This window comes from Quercus lobata, chromosome 9 (assembly GCF_001633185.2).
Source record: "Quercus lobata isolate SW786 chromosome 9, ValleyOak3.0 Primary Assembly, whole genome shotgun sequence".
Lineage (NCBI taxonomy): Eukaryota > Viridiplantae > Streptophyta > Magnoliopsida > Fagales > Fagaceae > Quercus > Quercus lobata.
The window spans coordinates 43,641,488-43,662,396 of record NC_044912.1 but is presented as its reverse complement, the minus strand read 5'-3'; the positions used below and the strand labels follow the sequence as shown (position 1 = coordinate 43,662,396).

Sequence of the window (20,909 nt, the reverse complement as noted above, 5' to 3'; positions counted from 1 at the left end):
AGCCAATATGTGGAGACCTAGTGGTGTTACCCCAGTTCAGCCTCCCATCAAAAGAAGACCACCTGGCAGACCAAAGAAGAAGAGAGCAAGGGAACCTAATGAGCCAACAAGGAGAGCCGGCATCTCTAAGCAATGCAAGACCTGTGGCAAGTTAGGGCATAATAAAAGAAGTTGCAAGGGTGAGATTGGAGGGAATTCCACAAATAGAACCGGTTCATCTAAAAAGGTAATATATGTGAAATACAATTGTAGATGAGCTTGTCATAGTAATTTATTTGGTTGGCCCCAAAAACAAAACCCAAAAAAAAAAAAAAAAATCTGGCCGCTTGTCATTTACATTTTACAGTAAACTCATGCTTACATATGTGCTTTTCCATGACTCTCATTAGCCATTGCATGCCCTGTGACTTGCTTTGCTAGCCATTTATTAAAACAGATTTTTCTAATCCTGTGACTTGCTTTGCTAGCCATTGCATAGCCGAGCCACTCCAAGTGCACCATGCCAATCCAGCAAGCCCAGCTTCAGGCCAGGTGCACCATCTCATGCCAAGACAAGCTCAGCCACTCAATTTGCACCATCTCAGACTAGGATGCACCAACCCAGTCCAAATGTAACACCTCATGCCAGGACTAGAAGCACATATACCCAACAGCACAGCTTCACTGAAGCTGCACCACACCAGTCAGGCAGCACCACACAGAATGTACGTGCACATCAAAACTCCAGCAGCAGCAACCCAAAGCCAAGGCAGAAAAAGGCAAGGGTGGTCACATCAGAGACTATAAAGGCTTCTAAGAATGCATCCAGATACATGGAAGCAATCAGACATGGTGGGAGTCAATCATCATCTGTGCATGGTCCAAGAAAGTGAAGAGAGCACAAGTTAATTTTTTTGCTTGTTTTGTGTAGTTATGGTGATAGGGTTAAGTATGGAACATTGCCCTTTATTTTGTAGAAAGTGGTAACTGTGACTGTGGTCTAGTGCTGAAATTTGTAGAACTGACCATACATATGATATTTTGTAGTGTTGCTGTAAGTGTTTGTATTTGTTTGACTGTGTTTGCTGTAAGTGTTTGTACAAACTGTGACTTAGTTGGCACAAGCTGAAAGTTGTGAGTTGTTACTGTGTGCAGCAGAAATTTGTAAGTGTTTGTGAGTTGTTACTGTGTTTGCTGTAAGTGTTTGCACTATTAATATGCACAGAAATTTGTGAGTTGTTACTGTGTGCTGTGTGCTGTGAGTTGTGACTGTGTGCAGCAGAAATATGCAGTAGAAATATGCTGCAGAAATTTTTTTCCCAGAAATTTGTTGCATTGCAGCAAAATTTGTTGCAGAAATTTGTATTGCAGAAATTTGTTGGATTGTGGCAGAAATTTGTATTGCAGCAACCCAAAAAATTTGCTGCAGCAATTTGTATTGCAGAAATTTTGTGCAGAAACTTGTTGGATTGCAGCAATTTGTATTGCAGCAATCCAACAAATTTCTGCAGAAATTTGTTGCAGAAATTTGTTCGAAAGACAGAAATTTTTATTGCAGCAGAAATTTGCTGCAGAAATCAAACAAATTTCTGCAGAAATTTGTTGGTAGAAATTTGCAAAAAGTTTGGTTCATCAAGTATTTTGTAGTGTGCCTTAAGTCAATCTGTCAAAAGATTTGACCACCCTGAATATATTTGCAGTTTTGGGTCACCTGGCCTTTGTCTATCTATCCCTAAATTTGGAGTCCGATGCTATATAAGTTGCAATACCCAAAAAGACAAAACAATATAATAAGATTTATAAACTTTTTGGATATAGCTTGGTCAAAACTCTTTAATTCATAATCTATTCTTTTTGTGGCTTTGGGATTGTTTTTTGTCACATTGGTAACATTTGGAAACATTGGTACTGTGCCAACATGCCTTGAATTGTCATCATTTACTCTCTGACTTTGAAATTATAAAATTTCATATTCACATCTCTTTTTTCCAATTGGTTATTTAACTTTGTATTTTTTATTTTATTAAACTGAAACCAGTATGAACACAGTTCATAAACACATTCCAGCAGCCCCACAGTTCATAAACACAGTTATCCCACATTGATGAATACTAAACAAATGTCAAGCACACACAAATTCCATATCATTCAATGTGGGGAAAGAGTTACAAAGGAGAGAAAGGATCATTATTAATATTTTACCATTGAACAACACAGTTAGAAAACAGGGGTATTCATTTCATTCCAGGAATGGTACAAAAAAACAAGCCAGCAGGTGTTTCCATGCTAACTGCCTAACCAAAAAATTTACACACTGCCAGCCTGCCAGCCCTATGCATTAGCAATTACAGGATATTGAAACTCCCCTATCTATGTAACATGCTAACCACACTACCTACCCAGTTACTGCCTAATCAAACTTCCACTACTTGTCTAACGACCCATACAATTAAAGACACAAATCCCACATATCACCAATAAGAATGCCAAAGCCACAGTGTAAAACTTCTCTCTCCTGTAGCATCTTGCAACCTCAGCCTCTAGTCTAATAATCCGTTGCCTTTGCTCTGGGATGAGCACCTTACCACGTTCACATATCTCATCATCACGCCATTGGAAGAATTTGCACTTTCGCCCAACCTGAAATACAAACCAATTTCTTTATCCATCAAGCTACTTAATGACCAATAAGGACTGTATAATACAATTGCCATGAAATTGAAAAGGAAAATATTCTCCACTTGCAACAATTGTCAAGGAAAATAATACAATTGTCAACAAAAGGAAAATATTCCCCAGCTAATTCGATAAACATTACCATACTGATGATAATTCTCCACTTGCACACTGGTTTCCTCTTTATAAGTACAAACATACCACTAACACTGGAAAACTCACAGATATATCAACACAATTCCCCACCATTTTTTACACCACCAAACAGCTTAGTAAAACAAGAAATGAAAAAACCCAAAATTATTCCTTCCAAACCCAGGAAAACGAAATAAATGCAAAACACGAAAACCCCAATGCAAAACACAATTCCTCCCTTTCTCTTAACCCCAATGAAATAAAAATAAAAATAAAAATAAAAACACGAAAACCCCATGATTCAAAATCAATTTTCCTAGATTTTCCCTTGTTTTATCAGAAAATAATAGACATTGGAAAAAAAAAAAAAAACCAAAAACAATGAAGAGGAAGTAAACCCCATCTCACTAAAACAGAGTAACATCAATAACCCACCAACAGTAACAAAGCTTGCAATACCCAGTAGAAAAAACATGATTAATTTAAAAAAAAAATCAAATATTGAAATACCCAGTAGTTTATACAGCCATAAAACCTTCTGCCAGGGTTTTCTGGTGTCCACGAAACCACTAACACTGGTTTTTCACCACAGTAGCACCTAAATGGAGCTCTCCTTCTCAAGCTTGAACTGGATGAAACGCTTGCTTCCATCTGATCAGGGACTTCGAAATGGTTAATGGTTGATGATGATGGTGGTTTGAGAGAGAAGTGTGATTTGGCTGTTTCGGCAGAGGCAGAGCTTCACTTCGCTAGGGCTAGGGATTAAGTCTGATTTGGGAGAAAGGTGCGCGCCATGGGAGGTTAAGTACACACGTGGGGGCTGGACTTATCTCATTACCTGCGCGCCAGTGGAAGGTAAATTGAGGATAAGTGCATCACGTGACACTCACGTGAGTTATTAATCTCATTCCTTCCTTATTTTATTCACCAGCGTGTAAAAATAATAATATTTTATTCATCCCGTCAGTTTCCCCGTTAATTGGTGACGGAATGAGGCTTTAAGGACTAAAACGGAAAGCGTAAATTGGTTTTAGGGACTAAAAATGGAAAAAATAAAATGTAGGGACTAAAATGGAAAAACGTCAAAATGTAGGGACTAAAAGTGAGATTGTCCCTCTAACATTTTCCTCAGATCATAGCAGGTGGGCTGGATATGAATGTCACTGCGTCAACACCGAATAGGCCCACCGATGTGGCACACGGGATGAACTTACGCAAGTAATTTACTCCTCATTAAAGAGTTGGTTCCTTTTTAAAAAACTTTTTATTACTTTGAGGATAAGTACCTTAGTGGAAGTTTGATGGTAATTACATACCTAACGTATTCTGCATTGAGGAAAAGAAAATGAAGATGAACTTCTTGGCAGTCAGTTGTAAGTCCTGCTTATTTTTTATTTTTTTTGACAAATTATAAACTTTTATTTTAATTGCTTTCTTTATGTTTATTGAAAATAGAAATGTCATCGTGATGTCTCGCGCATAAATACTTATTAGTGAAATCTGCAAACTTTATGTATAATTCGTCCTCTAATTAATTTTGTTTAAGCAGTGTGTAAATTAGCTGAAGAAAGGGTACACGCAGTACATAATTAATTACTCAAAAGCAGCTTGAAATAACGCGGCATTCCAATATGTATTTGTCTCTTACAAAGAAACCCTTTTTATTTTCCTTTAAACAGTAGTAGGTGTGCAATTCACCCTTTTCTTCTAGGAATCGTCCTAGCAAAAGCAAAACAACGACAACAATTATTTTTAAATGGTAACGATTTTATTTTAATATACATAAAAGAAATTATTTATAACTGAAAAGATAAAGCACACGGGATGAACTTACGCAAGTAATTTACTCCTCATTAAGAAATGAAAAGAGAAGAAAGAGTTAGTTGCTTTTTAAAAAACTTTTTATTACTTTGAAGGTAAGTACCTTAGTGCATGTTTAATGACAATTACACACTTAACGCATTCTGAATTGAGGAAAAGAAAATAAAGATGTCATCGTGACGTGTCACGCATAAATACTTATTAGTAAAATCTATAAACTTTGTGTAATTCATCCTCTAATTAATTTTGTTTAAGCAGTGCGTAAATTAGCTGAAGAAAGGGTACAAGCAATACGTAATTAATTATTCAAAAGCAGCTTGAAATAATGGGGCATTCCAATCTGTTGTTTTTCTCTTAAAATAGAACCCCTTTTTATTTTCCTTTAAAAAGAAGTAGGTGTGCAATTCACCCTATATATGGGTATTAGAATTGATTAGGTGTGGTTGTGTTTATTTTTAAATATGTAATAAGATGATGTGGCATTTTGAGATTAGAGAGGTAAAACATGAGTTTTATATAGAATTTAATCTCATTTTTAAATGGTAACTATTTTACTTTAATATACATAGAGGAAATTATTTATAACTGAAAAGATAAACCTATCTCAATGTAATTGGTTGATTAAAGGGCTAAGGATTCACGAATCACACCCTCTACGTGTTTTGGGTCAAGTCAACAAATCTTTCTTTTTCATTTTCTTTTTTCAACATACCATTTCTTTCGGCATCTTCCAGTCAAAAGGATAACTGGAGGTTATCAAATTGTTAATAAAATAAATAAATAAATAACTAACAATAATAAAAATAAAATAAATAAATAAAGACAAGACTTCTTTAGACATTCTGCGCACAGGAAGAGAAAATAAAAAGAAATACTATTTCTACAATAATTTCACAATATTTTAACAATAAATTTTAAGTGATAAATTGTTAAGGGTTGTTATTGATTGGGGAAAAAAATAATTTTAATGGGAAGTTTAAATTGGAACTAATAACAACTAATCACCTATAATTTGTTGTTAATTAAAATACTATGAAATAGTAAAAATATTATAGACGTAACACTTCTCATAAAATAACTTCTGGGTTGGAATGAGCATCCACTTGCAATTATATATACTTTCATTTTTGCCATTCGCTTTCTTTGCATATCATTTTCAATCAGTTTATAAAATAAATTAGATTCAATAATGCAAGCAAGTAGTTAAATTATATATACATATATATATATATATATATATCTCTGTTTTTTTAAAAATGGAATGGTATGGTATGATATAATTGATAAAGTAGGTTTTGAGATGGTAAAATATAATTTTTTGAAGAAACCAGACCCAAATGCTCCACTTACCTCGCTTTCTTGCTTTGCAAACTCCCTCCATACAATTCTCACAAGCCTTAATGCTAGTTTTCTTGGTTGTAGAGGCTACTGGATTCACCATTAGATTTCCCAGCTTCCACACTCCAAGTATTAGGGTTTGTTGAAAGTGACCTTTGATAGTTAGGGATTCATTATAATGTTACTTTTAAAATTCTGGTATATTACTATTATTAGGGTCGCAGTCTATATAAACCATGCAATTGTCTTCTGAATTTATTTATTTTGTGGTATTGACTTCGTTTTTAGTGGGCTTGGTTTTAGTGGTTACTACAAAGGGCAAACCAGAAAAACCAAGGTGTCATTTCATTTTTGTTATAGAGCTGCCGGTGAGCCCATTTCTAATCGAATTTGGACACATGGTGAATCAACACAAGATCCCAAACATGAACAAACCATAGATTGTGAGAAGCTTATTGCATACATCTTAACACTATATAATTTTTCAAGGTAGAGGTCTAGAGAGAGCAGCTTCTTATGCAATATCATCCTTGTGCACTAAATCAACTCAAACCCTGTGTTGCTATCGTGAAGATTGGTTAACCCTTCTAAACTGCAAACATTTGGTAGGAGTATAAAATTGAAGTTTTAAACAATTTTATTCTGACATGAGTCGGTAGCTTAAACTTCACATAACAAAAACCATGTGTACTAATGGTATACTCTCAGACCTCCAAAAAATAAATGTCAAACTGGCTGCTGTCAGAGAAGCCGGGGATTTGATAGAGTAGTAATCCTAGCAAACAAGAAGCATGCCGAAGCAATAATAGACTAGACTACTAAACAACCCCATGGACTTGCTTAGCACTAATAATAGCAGACCTCGACTACAGGAGAGTAGAGGGGTTCATTTTTTGCAAGTGTATGACTAAACATGCATCAGGAACTTTTGTAAACCATTGTGAGCATGTTTTATAACTTTTTATCTTTTCTTGGTAGTTAAAAGAAAAAAAAAATGTGAGCTAGAGTCCACCAGCTCCCTAAGTTAAGATTCTAAAGGTTACTTCCAAAGCTTCACCGCCCTCTTTGATACCCTCTTCATACCTAGTCTTGTCCATCTCACAGTTCAGATTTTATTTAACAGTGTACAAACTGCCACGTCACTGCAATTTAAGGGGTGGACTTCTTTGAGATTGTGTGGCAAGTGTAGCTTCTTGTGCCAGGGTGGGGCTCAAGAAACAACTTTTGAGAGATGACAAGAGAGATTGAACTTGCCCCCAACATATGACAATAGACAAGGCAGTGTCAAATTCACAAGTAATCTCTTGATAGACCCGTATACTTAAAATCTTTAAAACATTGGGAAATTCCAGTAAACAAAGTAGCTACATTAACAATAATGTGCAGCTACAACTAAGCATAATGAAAGCATAAAGAGCATGTCCAAAATGCTTGGAAGCATCTTTACTATCATCATAATAAATTTGTCCTCAAGTTCCATCCCAGCTTGATTTATCGAGCAGCAAAGGGCATGGCCTGTCTTTTTCTAGCGGCATTTGGCAATAAAATGATGACAAGTCTTGGATGTTAGCAATATCACTGACATGACTCAGGGTTCCTCTATGACTTGAACCATCTAGGAAACTTTCACTCTTGTCTTTGAGTAAAAAGCATGAATATGTTCCTTCATTTCTGGGAGACTGAAAAGCACAATCGACAGGTGGATGATGCTTCCTTGAGGAACCACTTAATGATGGGCAATCCCATTCTAAATCAAAATCAAGTCCAGAGGAAAGGAGGACACCTTCAAAACCAGGATGATGATATCTCTCACCAAAAACCTTGCTCATTATATCAAGATTATGAGGAGAAAAGAAGATGCTGCTATCTTTGCATTTAGTGTCATTCTTGTGATCTTCAGCCAGAGTAAGATAGTCTGGTGCAAGTGTTAGAGCTAGAGGAGAATGGTTAAAGTCAGCATTTATATCTTCCTTGTCTTCAACTTGTTTTCCAAAATCAAGTTCATTATAGTTGGCTGAATAGGACCATGGGAATGAAATAACATTTGGAGAATTTGTTGACAGGAAGGATGATTCACTTAACTCTTTTGCACCTATCCTTTCATCCAGAATGTGCTGATGATAATCACCCAAGGAACTTGATGAAGGTGAATACAGATTCAGCTCTGTATTTTGACAAGTATTAGACGAGTTTCTTTCCTCTGTATTCCTGCTAAAGTCCCAACCTAGAAGAAGAGGATTTGAACCACTTTTAATCAAACATTCTTTTGGATAATGCAAGTCATCCAGTTCTTTGAGATGATTATATGCAAGAGATCCATATCTTTTAGATTGAAAGCCATAAGTGGAATCACACTGAGTGCATAGAACTGGACTTCTTCCTCCTACTTCATAATCGGTTTCTCTCATTTCATACTCGAGACATGCTATACTGGCATCGATTGGGGGAGTGTAAAAATTTGAGAGAACCCCCTCTGGTGATCTATTCAACCAACAAGATGAAGGACCATAATCCAAGTGTGAAACATGGTCAAGTTCCATATAGTTCCTTGCAGGCATGTGACTTAATTTTTTGAGCTGACTATACAATTCCAAAGAAGTGAGAAATTGAGATTTGGTATCAATATCAACTTCCCTTGATTTTGATTTCTTAAAGCCCTGCCAGAGAAATAATTATTCAGCTTAATCACCAACACCAACAGAATAAGTGACATACATAAGGAAAGCAAAAGGAACATACGCTGTTTTTGTTGCTCTCAAGGAACAAGCGACTGAGAAGCAAAGAAACAAAATCATACCTGAGAAAATTTCTACAAGTCCATGAAATGAGGCTAAAATAAAATGAGAAAACTTATTAAATGGTCATGTGTCTAACCCCTTTGAACAGAGTTCTTCAATATGAGGATATGATGTCTCTACAACCCATTTGCGTAATTTATGTCTCTTTTTAGAAAAGATTTCTCCATGCCCGTGCTGGCCCCCTAAAAATAAAGACTTGCAAGCATTTAAGACTATTCAGCAAAGCATTCCACCAGCATCTCTAGTTGTGAGATTTGGAAGTGAAGAAAGATTGTTATAATCTACCTTAAACAAGCAATAGAACTCCATGGGATTGCCAAGAATAAAATAAATTTTGGAATTTGGAAACAAAATGCTTAATAAGTTGAAAAAATCTATATTTTTCTCACCCTTTCCTTCCATAATATTAGCAAACAAACAAAGCATACATAACCCCAGGATTCAACACATTGCTATATTTCTCAATATTTTCATGTATGCAGGCAGCATATACCTGCTGAGGTTGAATAAGCTTCTGGTGAATTTCCCTTTGCCAACCAATAAAAAAGTCAAAATATCATTTCAAAGTTCTGGATTCCAAATCCACGGGATATATTGCAAACTGAGCAAGTTCGTTAGTGGTTCTAATTTGGCATTGTCATTTACAAAATGAGAACATTAACGAGGATATTATGACAATGTACAAAAAATCATGATTAAAGATACTACGAATCATGTAACATTAGATTATGAAGCAGAACACCATACTGAGGATGACGCTAAATAAAGTGGTTGTGAATGTTTTACTTAAGAATGTTGAAGCCTAATAGTGCTCTCTCACCTTTTGGAATACTAAAATCACAAATTCATCTAACCCAAGCCCACTAAAATAGCATTCCTAGATGGCTTTCTAATTCTATCCATGTCAAATAGCCCCCCATAAGTGTCATCGTGCATGGGCAGCAACAGATATGAATCACCAGGAATCAACTATCAAGAAGCAAGTGGTCAACAATGAAGGAAGCAGCATTCACCTCCTACAAAGAATTAGCATTATTTTTTCTAGGGATTCAGAATACCAAGTGATATCCCTAAAAGTCGTCTCAGGACAGTACAATATAACCTCTTTTTTTTTTTTTTTTTCCGTTTTCTTTTCAGTTTATAAGTCAGTATAGCTGCATTTATATCTGCCATTTTTAAAGATATTAGAAATGATAAGCCAGTGCATTCTTGACATCAGAAGAGGAGTTATTTCACACAGTATTAAAAGGTTATAATAAAATCACAAAAAGGGAGTAAAAATTAGATTTCACATTCAAATTACAGAGAACAGTCTCCATTTATTTACAAGGAAGATTACTGTAACATTATTCCAAAATTAGAAGCAATAATTTGTTGTCATCATTTTCTTCCTTTTATTGATAGAATAAACAAGAAAGAAATACTAATCAGAAGCATACCATTAAAAGAAGAAGAAAAGAACACACACCTGATTTCTTTGATGCCCCACCAAGAGGTGACAGGTGTGAGCTAAAGTTACTAGGTGTGACATTTTCAGCAAGTATTGAGGAACTGAAGTCCTTACAGCTAAATTTGACACCGTTTGGGTTCCCTGCATAGTACAGAGAAAGCAAGTAAATAATCATGTCCAGACAAGTGCATCGCCTTTAAATATTTTAAGTATGGCTAATTCATATACATAAAATTTTCTAGAAAAAGAAATAAATTCATACCAGCCTTTAAGACTGGGAGAAAAAAAATGAATAAACCCAAATTGCAGTTGAGATGCATTTCTGAACATTTACCTCCAGAACAGTCACTAATTTTGAACTTCTTTGACTGGTTTTCTTCTTTATGTAATGTATGGGATTGGTATTTGTGGCCTGCATTTTCCTTCAATTTCTTTAAAAATGCAAATTCGGAAGTTTTGGGGTCATCGGCTGCATGTTACATTCAAATGGAATGATTAATATTTTCAAACATGAGTTCCAATTACTTTTGATTGGTACCACTAGAAATACAACATAATTATGACAACAGAGCTTGTCTATTTTAAACATCTAGCACAAAGAGAAACTACATTTTTACTTCAAGAAAAGGAAAATAACAAGTTATACCAAGAACCCAAGGAATATGCAGCTCCAGAAAAGCAAAGCAAAGTATGGGCAGCAATAGAAACTTACATCTCGGACTCTGTCTTCCTTCTAAAGGAGTAGAAGAAGTATTTCTTCTGCAACTTAAGGGAATATTGACATCAAGATCTGTAAGCTTTACTCTTTTCCTGCAGCTGATATCTACATGGAAATGAAAAATGAAACAAATAGGCCCAACAATTTAATTTAAATGATTTTGTCATGAAGCAGTATGCCATAGTCCATAATGGTAAGTGCAGTGGAAAAAAAATTAGAGAAATAGGCCCAAGCATTTTCCTAATAACATTCAAACAAATAAATTGTACAAGGGATGACTATAACACATCCATAAAAATTCATACAAGAAATAAAATCCAAAAAAAGAATCAAGATGTATATGCCAAAGAGCCCATGTCAAATTCCTAATTTTTCTCTATGAAATTTCTAAACCCTATTTATATATAAATTCATTTTCCGTGCTAAAAATTTTTCCTAATTGAAACTTCGAACTTGTTAATTAATCTCAACTGGAACAAATTTGAGCCAAAAGGAACACAAATGAAAAATCAATTACACGAAGAAAAGTGAGTGATTTAGGAGAAGAACCCTTGGTTGATTGGGAAGTTGGATTTGGAATGCGAAAATCGGAGCTCCGAACTCCACGGAGACGACCCAGCTGTTGTGGTAGAGTTGCTCCCATGATCGGTGATGGATCTTTATGGGTAATTTTGGAAATTCGTCGCTTCATTGGGTTTGGGGATTTTCTTTATGAAGAATTGAAGAATTTTGGTTGTAAGAGTGAATGAGAGGAAGGAGGAGAGCGATTGGAATTTGGGCGCCAAAGTGTCACGTGACTGGGAGGATGCACTACCCCACTTTGGCTCTTTCTCTGTGTCTACTCAATTTGTTGGAAGCGTGAGACTACTAAAATAATTTGTTATTAGTTTTTTTTTTTTTTTTTTTTAGTGAAAAATTTAGAAATTTGATTGAGATAATATCAAGAGTTTAAATCTGACGCATTTATTTGAAAGGGGTACGCCAACCAAACCGACTTTAAAAAGACAAAGCTAAGCGATTGTTTAGTTTTTAAAAAATCATCACTCTTCGTTCAATTTTCGTCACATATCACTTATCACTCATCATTTAAAATATCTCAATTTCCTAAACTTTACTTGTTTGGAACCTAATTTAGTTTTGTTTTTCAACTTAAAAAACTTAAAAATGTGGTACCCATTTTTAAAACTTAAAAAACTAAAAAGTCTAGTGCCTTTGTTTAAAAAAAAAAAAAAAAAAAACTCAAAAGTCAAAAGTTGTGGCTGAAGGTTTTTCAAAACATAAAAAAATCATTCGGTTTGTCAAAGTTGCGGTTGGACCTCTAACCATGGGTCCCTCCATGTGTGTTTAATTACAAAAATGCCATTGAAACTGAGTTTTGATAACTTGAAAACATCTAAAATATGTTTTCAGTTTCTATAACTCATCACTCAAAAATCAAAGAATTGAGTGATGGAAACAAAACTTGAAAACACATCTAAACGAGCTTTCTCTCTATGGGTCCCACCATTTTTGAGTTATGAGTGATGGAAATACAAAAACCAAACAGCCCCTAAGTGATTAACTACACAATTTGAAGCAATACAAACAAATTAAAAACTACAATTTTTAAATAGAAAAAAGAATGGTTTTAAACATGTTTGGAGTGATTTTGCTTCAACTTATTGTATGGCAATTGAAGAGATTATTTATATGTAGACATGACTTTGTTAATGAGTCATGTGACTTGTTTAAAACTTTAAATGATAAACATGAATGACTTATAATTTCCATGTAATGGTTGAAAAATGTAGCTAAAAACATGTTTGGAAATGCAGCTCTAAAGAGAATAAGTAACAAATATGGTTAGGGAATATTGCATTGAGAGTTGAGACTATAATAACTTCGATCCAATTTGGTCTAAGAGAACAAACTCGATAGAGGAGTTGATGACAAGCCCATGGAATTGGGACTTCTTAGCTTAAATCCACCGAATGCTAGTTTTTTAAGAGTTTTTGAAGAGAGTTTTGGAAGAAGCCATTAGTCTTGTAGCAATTCCACTCATATCAAGTTCATCCAGACTTTAAACTGTTACAATGTTCTCTAGTAGTTTTAGCATTCCAAAAGATTGAGAATTTTAAAGTGACTTCATAGTTAAAAAAAGTCTTAGGAAGAGAAATGAGATGTGCACAATCTCTTAAACTTAATGAAGCAAGGCAAGTGAAATACACAATTGATATGGGTAGTTTTGTAATAGTAGTATCATCCAATAAAAGCTTTGAATTTTTGGTACACATTCCTTATTTTCCCCAAACTCTAGAATTCTTTTTACTTTCGAGCAGATAGAAAAAATAAGAATCTTAAGAGATTCCATTTTAAATTTGCTTGGCAATATCATTTGTAAGTGCTCAGCAAATAAAGGCCCAAGCCCACTAAGAACAATGGTATCTTACCCTTTATACCAAGCCCAAACAATAAGATTTCTAAGAGAGTGAGCAAAAATACTTGTGTAATTCTAAATCAAATCTTGGTATATAGCTAAAGAGATTAGAGTGATAGAGAAGAGAAATTGAAGTAGGGATTGGTAGTAATGCTCTCCTTGGGTTGATCCGAGGATCAATTTCTTATTTATATGTATTGCAAGTTCTTGACCAAATTATACACGATTCACTTCCTTACTTTTATGTTTCTTAGAGAAAAACAAAATCCCACTTTTGCTTCTGGGATGCTCTCTTTCTTTTATATCCTTCCTCCTTGCATCCTATCTCTTCACTTGTATGCCTTAGGGCATTTCTCAGGATACTTGTTTCATCAAAACTCTGTTGAAGGTGGTAGAAGGGGCTGCAAGCTGTGAAGTTACTTTTCAGATGTCATTTCCACATTAATGCAGTTGATATGGATGGTGTAGGGCATTCAATACGAAGGTAGGAAGTATCTCTTTCAAGAAGCTTCCCCTCACATCCTTTGCCCCCATTGTGGTTCTTCATAGGACACCAAATGCCCATGCTTCTACTCCCATCCTCCAGTTTTGCCGAACCTCGTGGCTTATTCAGCTCTTCGAACTGACATGCAAACCATTCTTTGACCAATTTCTCTTCGGTCCTCAGACCCCCCACATCATCCAATAAAAGCTTTGATATGCATTCCCTGTTTTCCCCAAACTTTCAAATTCTTTTTACTTTTAAGCATATAGAAAAAATAAGAATCTCAAGAGACTCAATTTCAAATTTTCTTGGAAGAGTTTTGAGGTTTTTGCAGCCTTTTAACCTAAAAAATTTAAGTTTTTTATGAACTCCAATTGATTGTTAGGTAAATTTACACAATTTTCAAGCACCAATTTCTTAAGAATGGGATACCATGAAGTTTGGGGTTTCAAATAATTTTTTGAGACTTGCTTATTCGGATGGATTTTAACCTCTCAATTGACTGTTAAAAGCCATATATATATATATATATATATTAGCTACCACAAAACCTTTAATGAAACTTAACAAATAAAATTGTATAAGGCTACCTAAAGTACTTTTGTTGTTTCTCAACTGAAAAAAAAAAAAAAAAAAAAAAAAAAAAAAAAAAAAAAAAAAAAAAAAAAAAAAGGGTTGGAAACTTGATGGAAAAGTTTTTGAAGGGTATCCACTCTAATCAAGAAATCTTCAGTCATGAGGAAGATGTTTGAGGATCATACAAAAAGTGAACATGATCAATTATGAGCGATTTAAGATGTTACATTTTTTTAAAGGATTCAGGATTCTAATATGCCTATTTTGATTCCAGCAACTTTAAGACTATGCCTTAAATTGCTTTTGTTCATAATCATGAACAAAAGGATTAGTGAATTGCAAAATGTAAGATTACCAAAACTATTCTAATGTCAATTGAATAATATAAAAGGGTCCGTGCTAAAATTTTCAAAATAACCTCTTATCATATTTTTTGTAACATTATTAATGTCCTCAAATATATAACCACAATCTACTACACTTTTCAGGCTCTTTAAGGAACTCTTGATAAACTATGTTCTTGCCCATTTCATGTAGTAAATCATGCATCCACAAACCATCGTTGCTAACATTTACTAGAGATTCATCAATAAGAATCCCTAATGGTAAAGGCCAAGATAGTCTTGTATTTCTACATGATTTTCATGGATTCTTCCATTATTTTCTATAATCATGATCATGTTAGAGCCAAGCGTTCAGTTGTTCATCATAAAAATAGTGTTTCTAGTAATATCAACAAATCAATTATATAAACAAAGTAGGAGTTAAATTGTTTAAATTTTGACCGAAAATTATTCAACTATATAAGATAAGAATTTATTTTGTTTAAAAAAGGTAGATAATCTTGAATTCTTGATATACTAATATATGACATCTGGGAGCGAAGTTCTAAAAGATAAATGGGACTAATTCTCTCCAACCAACTTTGATTTTCTTTTTTTTTCTTTTTTTACGAATTTGAACATGACAACTAATATTTGTAGTGTAATATAGTTTATGCTACGACATTACTTCTAAGAATACTAATAAGAGAAATCCCAAAGCTTGCAGGCTTGCAGCTTCAACAATCCTTCACACAAAGACATAACAGTTGCTATCATAGAATCCTTAATAGCCCAGCTGAAACAACCAGTCATGACCATGCACCTATCTCTATTTTTACAAACAAAGTTGAATCCCCTCCCCATTTCAAGATTGGTTGCCATTTGGAAGACTCTATAAACGTATGGCCTTGTTTTTCCACTGTCGAGGATTTCCTTTATTTTGAACTGTTAGCTACCTTGCACATAGAAATCAAACTTTTACTATACTTGACCACTAGTGGCAGGGTAAGGGTCTCTCTTCACCATTGTCATGTTCCTATAAGTCCAAATACACCATAAAATAGAGACACAAGACACTGAGAAGTATTTAAGTTTTTTCTAAATTGCCACTGTACCCTTCAGCCAGCTCTTGATCCGTGCCTGAATTGAGTAAGGCTGAAAGAAATCAGTTCTAATGGACAGATATAACCAAAACCAGATTTCTAGATGACAAGAAGATATAAGAAAGCATTTTAATAGTTCCAAACAAATGAAATCCCTTTTTCATACTTTAAATTAAAGCAAACCAAATTATACATAAAGGACAACAAGGAAAAATATAAGAATTAGAATTCTTGTTTATTCATTTTGAATTACCTGTCAATTTGTCATGCCTTTTCTTACCAATCAGCTTGCACTTACGGACTTCTAAAATGAGGACAACCCTTAAGCCTAATTTTGAATGGAAACATGGGATAAAACAATAAATTAATAATACCTTTGGCAGTAAAAGCTTTCCAGTTTTGATCTTTACTTGCTTTCCAGCACATGATTTCTACTGTCTTTAAAAAACCAACAAAAACCTTTTCTTGCCATTCTTTTTTTGGTACATTGAAACAAAGGAACCAAAGCAGCACTAGAAGAAAAGATTAGAAGATTAGGAGCTCTCTTTCTGTTACCCAAGCTAATGTTCATAAGACGTAAGGATCAAGGCTTTGCCAAAACGTTCGTCTACTTGTCAATCCCAAACATTTGTAAACTACTGAATGCCCTTCACCACAACCTCTCTCTTAGGTAACTCTGCCACCTCTTTGTTGCTTCTAAGAATACTAACAGGGAGAAATCCCAAAGCTAGAATCTTCAACAATCCTTCATAAAAAATAAAAAAAAGCCAATAAAGCTGCTGTCATAGAATCTTTAATAGCCCAGCTGAAATAACCAGCCTCGGACATGGACATCTATTTTTATAAAAAGAAACTGGATCCTCTTTCCTTCTATTACCCTTTCAGCTCTCGTCCAACATGGTTGGTTGCCTGTTGGAACACTCTCTAAAGGTGTGGACTTGCTTATCCTGCTGCTGTCCAGGCTTTTATTTGATATTGAACTGTTAGTTACCCTGCACATTGAAATCAAACTTTTACAGTACATTGACCACATTAGTGGCAGATAAGGTTCTTTATTCACTGTTGCCTTGTTCCTATAAGTCCAAATGGACCATAAGTTAGAGACAAAAGACAACAAAAGGTACTTTAAGTTCTCACAATGGCCCCTGATGCTTCATCCATGCCTGAATCAAGTATGGCTGAATGAAATCTGTTCTGATGAATAGATCAAACAAGCCAGATTTCTTTACATGACAAGGGGGAAAAATATGGTCTAAGCTTTCAATATCTTGGACACAAGGACATTAGCCCTCAGATGTCTTGTCAATTCTACCCTCACAAGAAGAAAATTCAAAAAAGAAAAAAAATTCAGAAAATGATAATTATTTTAGAAGGTAATTGTATCCTACATAACTGGTTGCAATGCCATTAGGATCAATAAAAAGGCCTACTAGCTTGGTTTCTACAATCCTGGTATGCAACAGCCATTTTCCATTTTAGACAAAATAAGACCCATATTTAGAATGAGGCTTTATGAGTTTGTGAGCAATAAAAATAGGAATTAAGAAAATTCTCTTAGCATCATTTTGGCTATTGAGTTTCCAAACTAATTCAGAATTCCCTTTGAATGTATCTTTAACTAGGACATCTGCCACAACTTTTAGAGAACCTAAGCAATTGTATTGAACATCCCTTTGGAGAAATCTGATAAAACTGGAACCATATGCATATACTTGGATGGTTATAAAGGTGTGTCATCAATTTAATATGAAATGTAACAGGGGGAAACAAAAAAGAAAAAGAAAAAGAAAGAAAAATATAACCAACAAAATGCAGAGGAAAAAGATTTGTCACTTTTAATTGAGATTCAAATAATATTAAGGTCTTACCCATGCCTTTGCAGAAGCATCACATGGGATGATGAGGGGTAAGATGTTTTTTCTAAGGCCATTTAGAAATATTACTATTCAATACTATCTATTATTCAGTATTTGTTGTTTGGAAGAAAACAACATGAGATAGAACAATAAACTAGTACGTTTGGCAGCCAAAACTTTCCAAGCTTGATGAATTCTTCTGCATTTAAAACTTTCAAACAAAAAGCTATTTCTTGCCATTCTTTGTTCATTCTAGTAAAACTGTAATCAAACATATGGTGGGCAATCCATTTATAAATGTATACTGAAGAGAAAAAGATAACGCAGCAACCAACAGAGCTTGAATTAAGAAGAAAGACAATGGTAGTGACTTACATGAAATTCTTGCCAATTGCTTAGCTCTTCACCACATTCCCTGTACCGACTTGACTCCTCATAATATTTACCATGGGCCATAAATTCAGGGACTCTTTCAAGCCCTCATAAGGAATGATGCTGTTGTTGCTACACTGAACCACATTACCGTTGAGATCTTCAATGTCTTTCTTGTATACCACACGCAACCCGCATTTCTTCACCAAGCCTGAATCTGTGTTATCAATTTTAATTCCAATCTCACGGAATCCATTTGCATTACATTCACACAGTGATTTTCTGTCCTTCTCCCAGATGAGTTGAGGAAGCAAATACAACAGCCAAATATGATCTGATAAAGCAACCATGCGATTGGAAATGTAGTAATACGAATGTCTTCCATTTTTAAATACAAAAGACATATCTTTTCCATTGACTCTCAACTGGAAGTGAACTGGACAGTAATTAATTTGGTGACACGGAAGAGAACAAAATGCAACGCAAACAGCAATCCCAATCCAGTCATTACACAAATGAGAAAAAGGTTCCATTATATTTTCTGGAAGTGAAATTTGTTCCTGCTACCTTCCATTCGGCCAAATTTTTTTTCCCCTTCTTATTTTTTGCCTATCATGTCCCTTTTGTGAGAAATGAATATATACTTTTGTAGATTTCATTCAACCCCAACATTTATATAATGCAAAAAGTAAATGTATCTTAGAAGCTTTCTACAAGATAATCCAGTACTAGTTATTGGAGATTTATCAAAAAGAACCCCTAATGGTAAAGGCCAAGATAATCCAGTATTTCTACATGATTTTCATGGATTCTTCCATTGTTTTCTATAATCATGATCATGTTATGGCCAAGCTTTCAGTTGTTCATTATAACATAGTGTTTTCAGTGAAGTTAACAACTCAATTATTATATAAATAAAGTAGGAGTTCAAGTGTTTAAAATTTGACCGAAAATTATTCAACTAGATAAGAATTTTAAAATTTTATTTTTTATTTTTTATTATACAAAGGTAGATAATCTTGATTGACTAATATGACATCGGCGATCTAAGTTGTAAAAGATACATGGAACTAGTTCTCCAAAAAAAACTTCGATTTTTTTTTTTTTTAAATATCAATTTGAACATGACAACCAAATTTTGTAGTGCAATATAGTTTATGAGAAGACATTACTTCTAAGAATACTAACAGAGAGAAATCTCAAGGCTTGCAGGCTTGGCTTGTAGCTTCAACAATCCTTGCTCCTTCACACAATGACAAAACAGCTGCTTTCATAGAAATATAGAATCCCTAACGGCCCAGCTAAAACAACAGCCATGACCATACATCTATCTCTATTTTTACAAAAAAAAAAAAAAAATTGAATCCCCTCCCCATTTCAGGATTGGTTGCCATTTGGAAGACTCTATAAATGTCTGGACTTATTTTTCCACTGTCAAGGCTTTCCTTTAATTTGAACTGTTAGCTAACATACACATAGTCACATAGAAATCAAACTATTACTTTTTTTTTTTTTTTGATAAATAAAGGCAGCAACGCTGCTCCACAACGCAATGGAATATGAGACCACTCGTTGACGGAGGAGCTCCACCAATGAAGGAAGAGGACCATCAACATCAACAAGCATTTATATGTGACATTAACAGAAATCAAACTATTACTATACATGACCACATTAGTAATGGACAGATCTAACCAAACTAGATTTCTAGATGACAAGAAGAAATAAGAAAGCATTTTGATAGTTCCAAACAAATAAAACCCCTTTTTCATACTTTAAATTAAAGCAAACCAAATTATACGCAAAGGACAAGAAGGAAAAATATAAGAATTAGAATTCTAGTTTATTCACTTTGAATTACCTGTCAATTTATCATGCCTTTTCTTACCAATCAACTTGTGCTAATAGAATTCTAAACTGAGGACAACCCATAAGCATAATTTTGAATGGAAACATGGGTAAAACAATAAATTAATAATACCTTTGGCAGTAAAAGCTTTCCAGCCCATGATTTCTACTGCCTTTAAAACACCAACAAAAACCTTTTCTTGCCATTCTTTTTTGGGTACATTGAAACAAAGGAACTAAAACAGCACAAGAAGAAAAGATTAGAAGATTAGGAGCTCTCTGTCTATTATCCAAGCTACTGTTTATAAAGACTTAGGGGCAATGGTTGCTAGAGATCAAGGCTTTGCCAAAACGTCTATCCACATGTCAATCCCATACATTTGTCCTTTACCACAGCCTCTCTATTAGGTAACTCTGCCACCTCTTTGTTGCTTCTAAGAATACTAACACAGAGAAATCCCAAAGCTAGAATCTTCAATAATGCTTCATAAAAAAGCCAATAAAGTTGCTGTCACAATAGAATCTTCAACAGTCCAGCTGAAAAAACCAGCCACAGACATGGACCTCTATTTTTACAGAAAGAAACTGGATCCCCTTTCCTTCTCTTACCCTTGCAGCTCTCATCCAACGTGGTTGGTTGCCAGTTGGAACACTCTCTAAAGGTGTGGACTTGGTATACTCTCAGATCTCCAACAAATAAATGCCAAACTGGCTGCTGTCAGAGAAGCGGGATTTGATAGAGTAGTAATCCTAGCAAACAAGAAGCATGCCAAAGCAATAATAGACTAGACTACTAAACAACCCCATGCACTTGCTTAGCACTAATAATAGCAGACCTGGACTACAGGAGAGTAGAGGGGTTCATTTTTTGCAAGCATATGACTAAACATGCATCAGGAACTTTTGTAAACCATTGTGAGCATGTTTTATAACTTTTTATCTTTTCTTGGTAGTTGAAAGAAAAAAAAATGTGAGCTAGAGTCCACCTGCTCCCTAAGTTAAGATTCTAAAGGTTA

At 34.6% G+C, this 20,909-nt stretch overlaps 1 protein-coding gene across 1 annotated transcript; it reads right to left on the bottom strand.

Moving 5' to 3' along the window:
• Window positions 1–6,999: 6,999 nt before the first annotated feature.
• On the bottom strand, window positions 7,000–20,105 carry LOC115962062. The gene is made up of 9 exons (XM_031080933.1): window positions 20,027–20,105; window positions 10,910–11,020; window positions 10,532–10,666; window positions 10,216–10,338; window positions 9,241–9,276; window positions 8,824–8,929; window positions 8,689–8,746; window positions 7,534–8,606; window positions 7,000–7,254 (listed from the first exon to the last, which is right to left on the bottom strand). The coding sequence occupies exons 1-9, from the start codon at window positions 20,052–20,054 to the stop codon at window positions 7,089–7,091; spliced, it is 1,836 nt and encodes a 611-aa protein (XP_030936793.1). The 5' UTR covers window positions 20,055–20,105; the 3' UTR covers window positions 7,000–7,088.
• Between the last annotated feature and the right edge of the window lie 804 nt (window positions 20,106–20,909).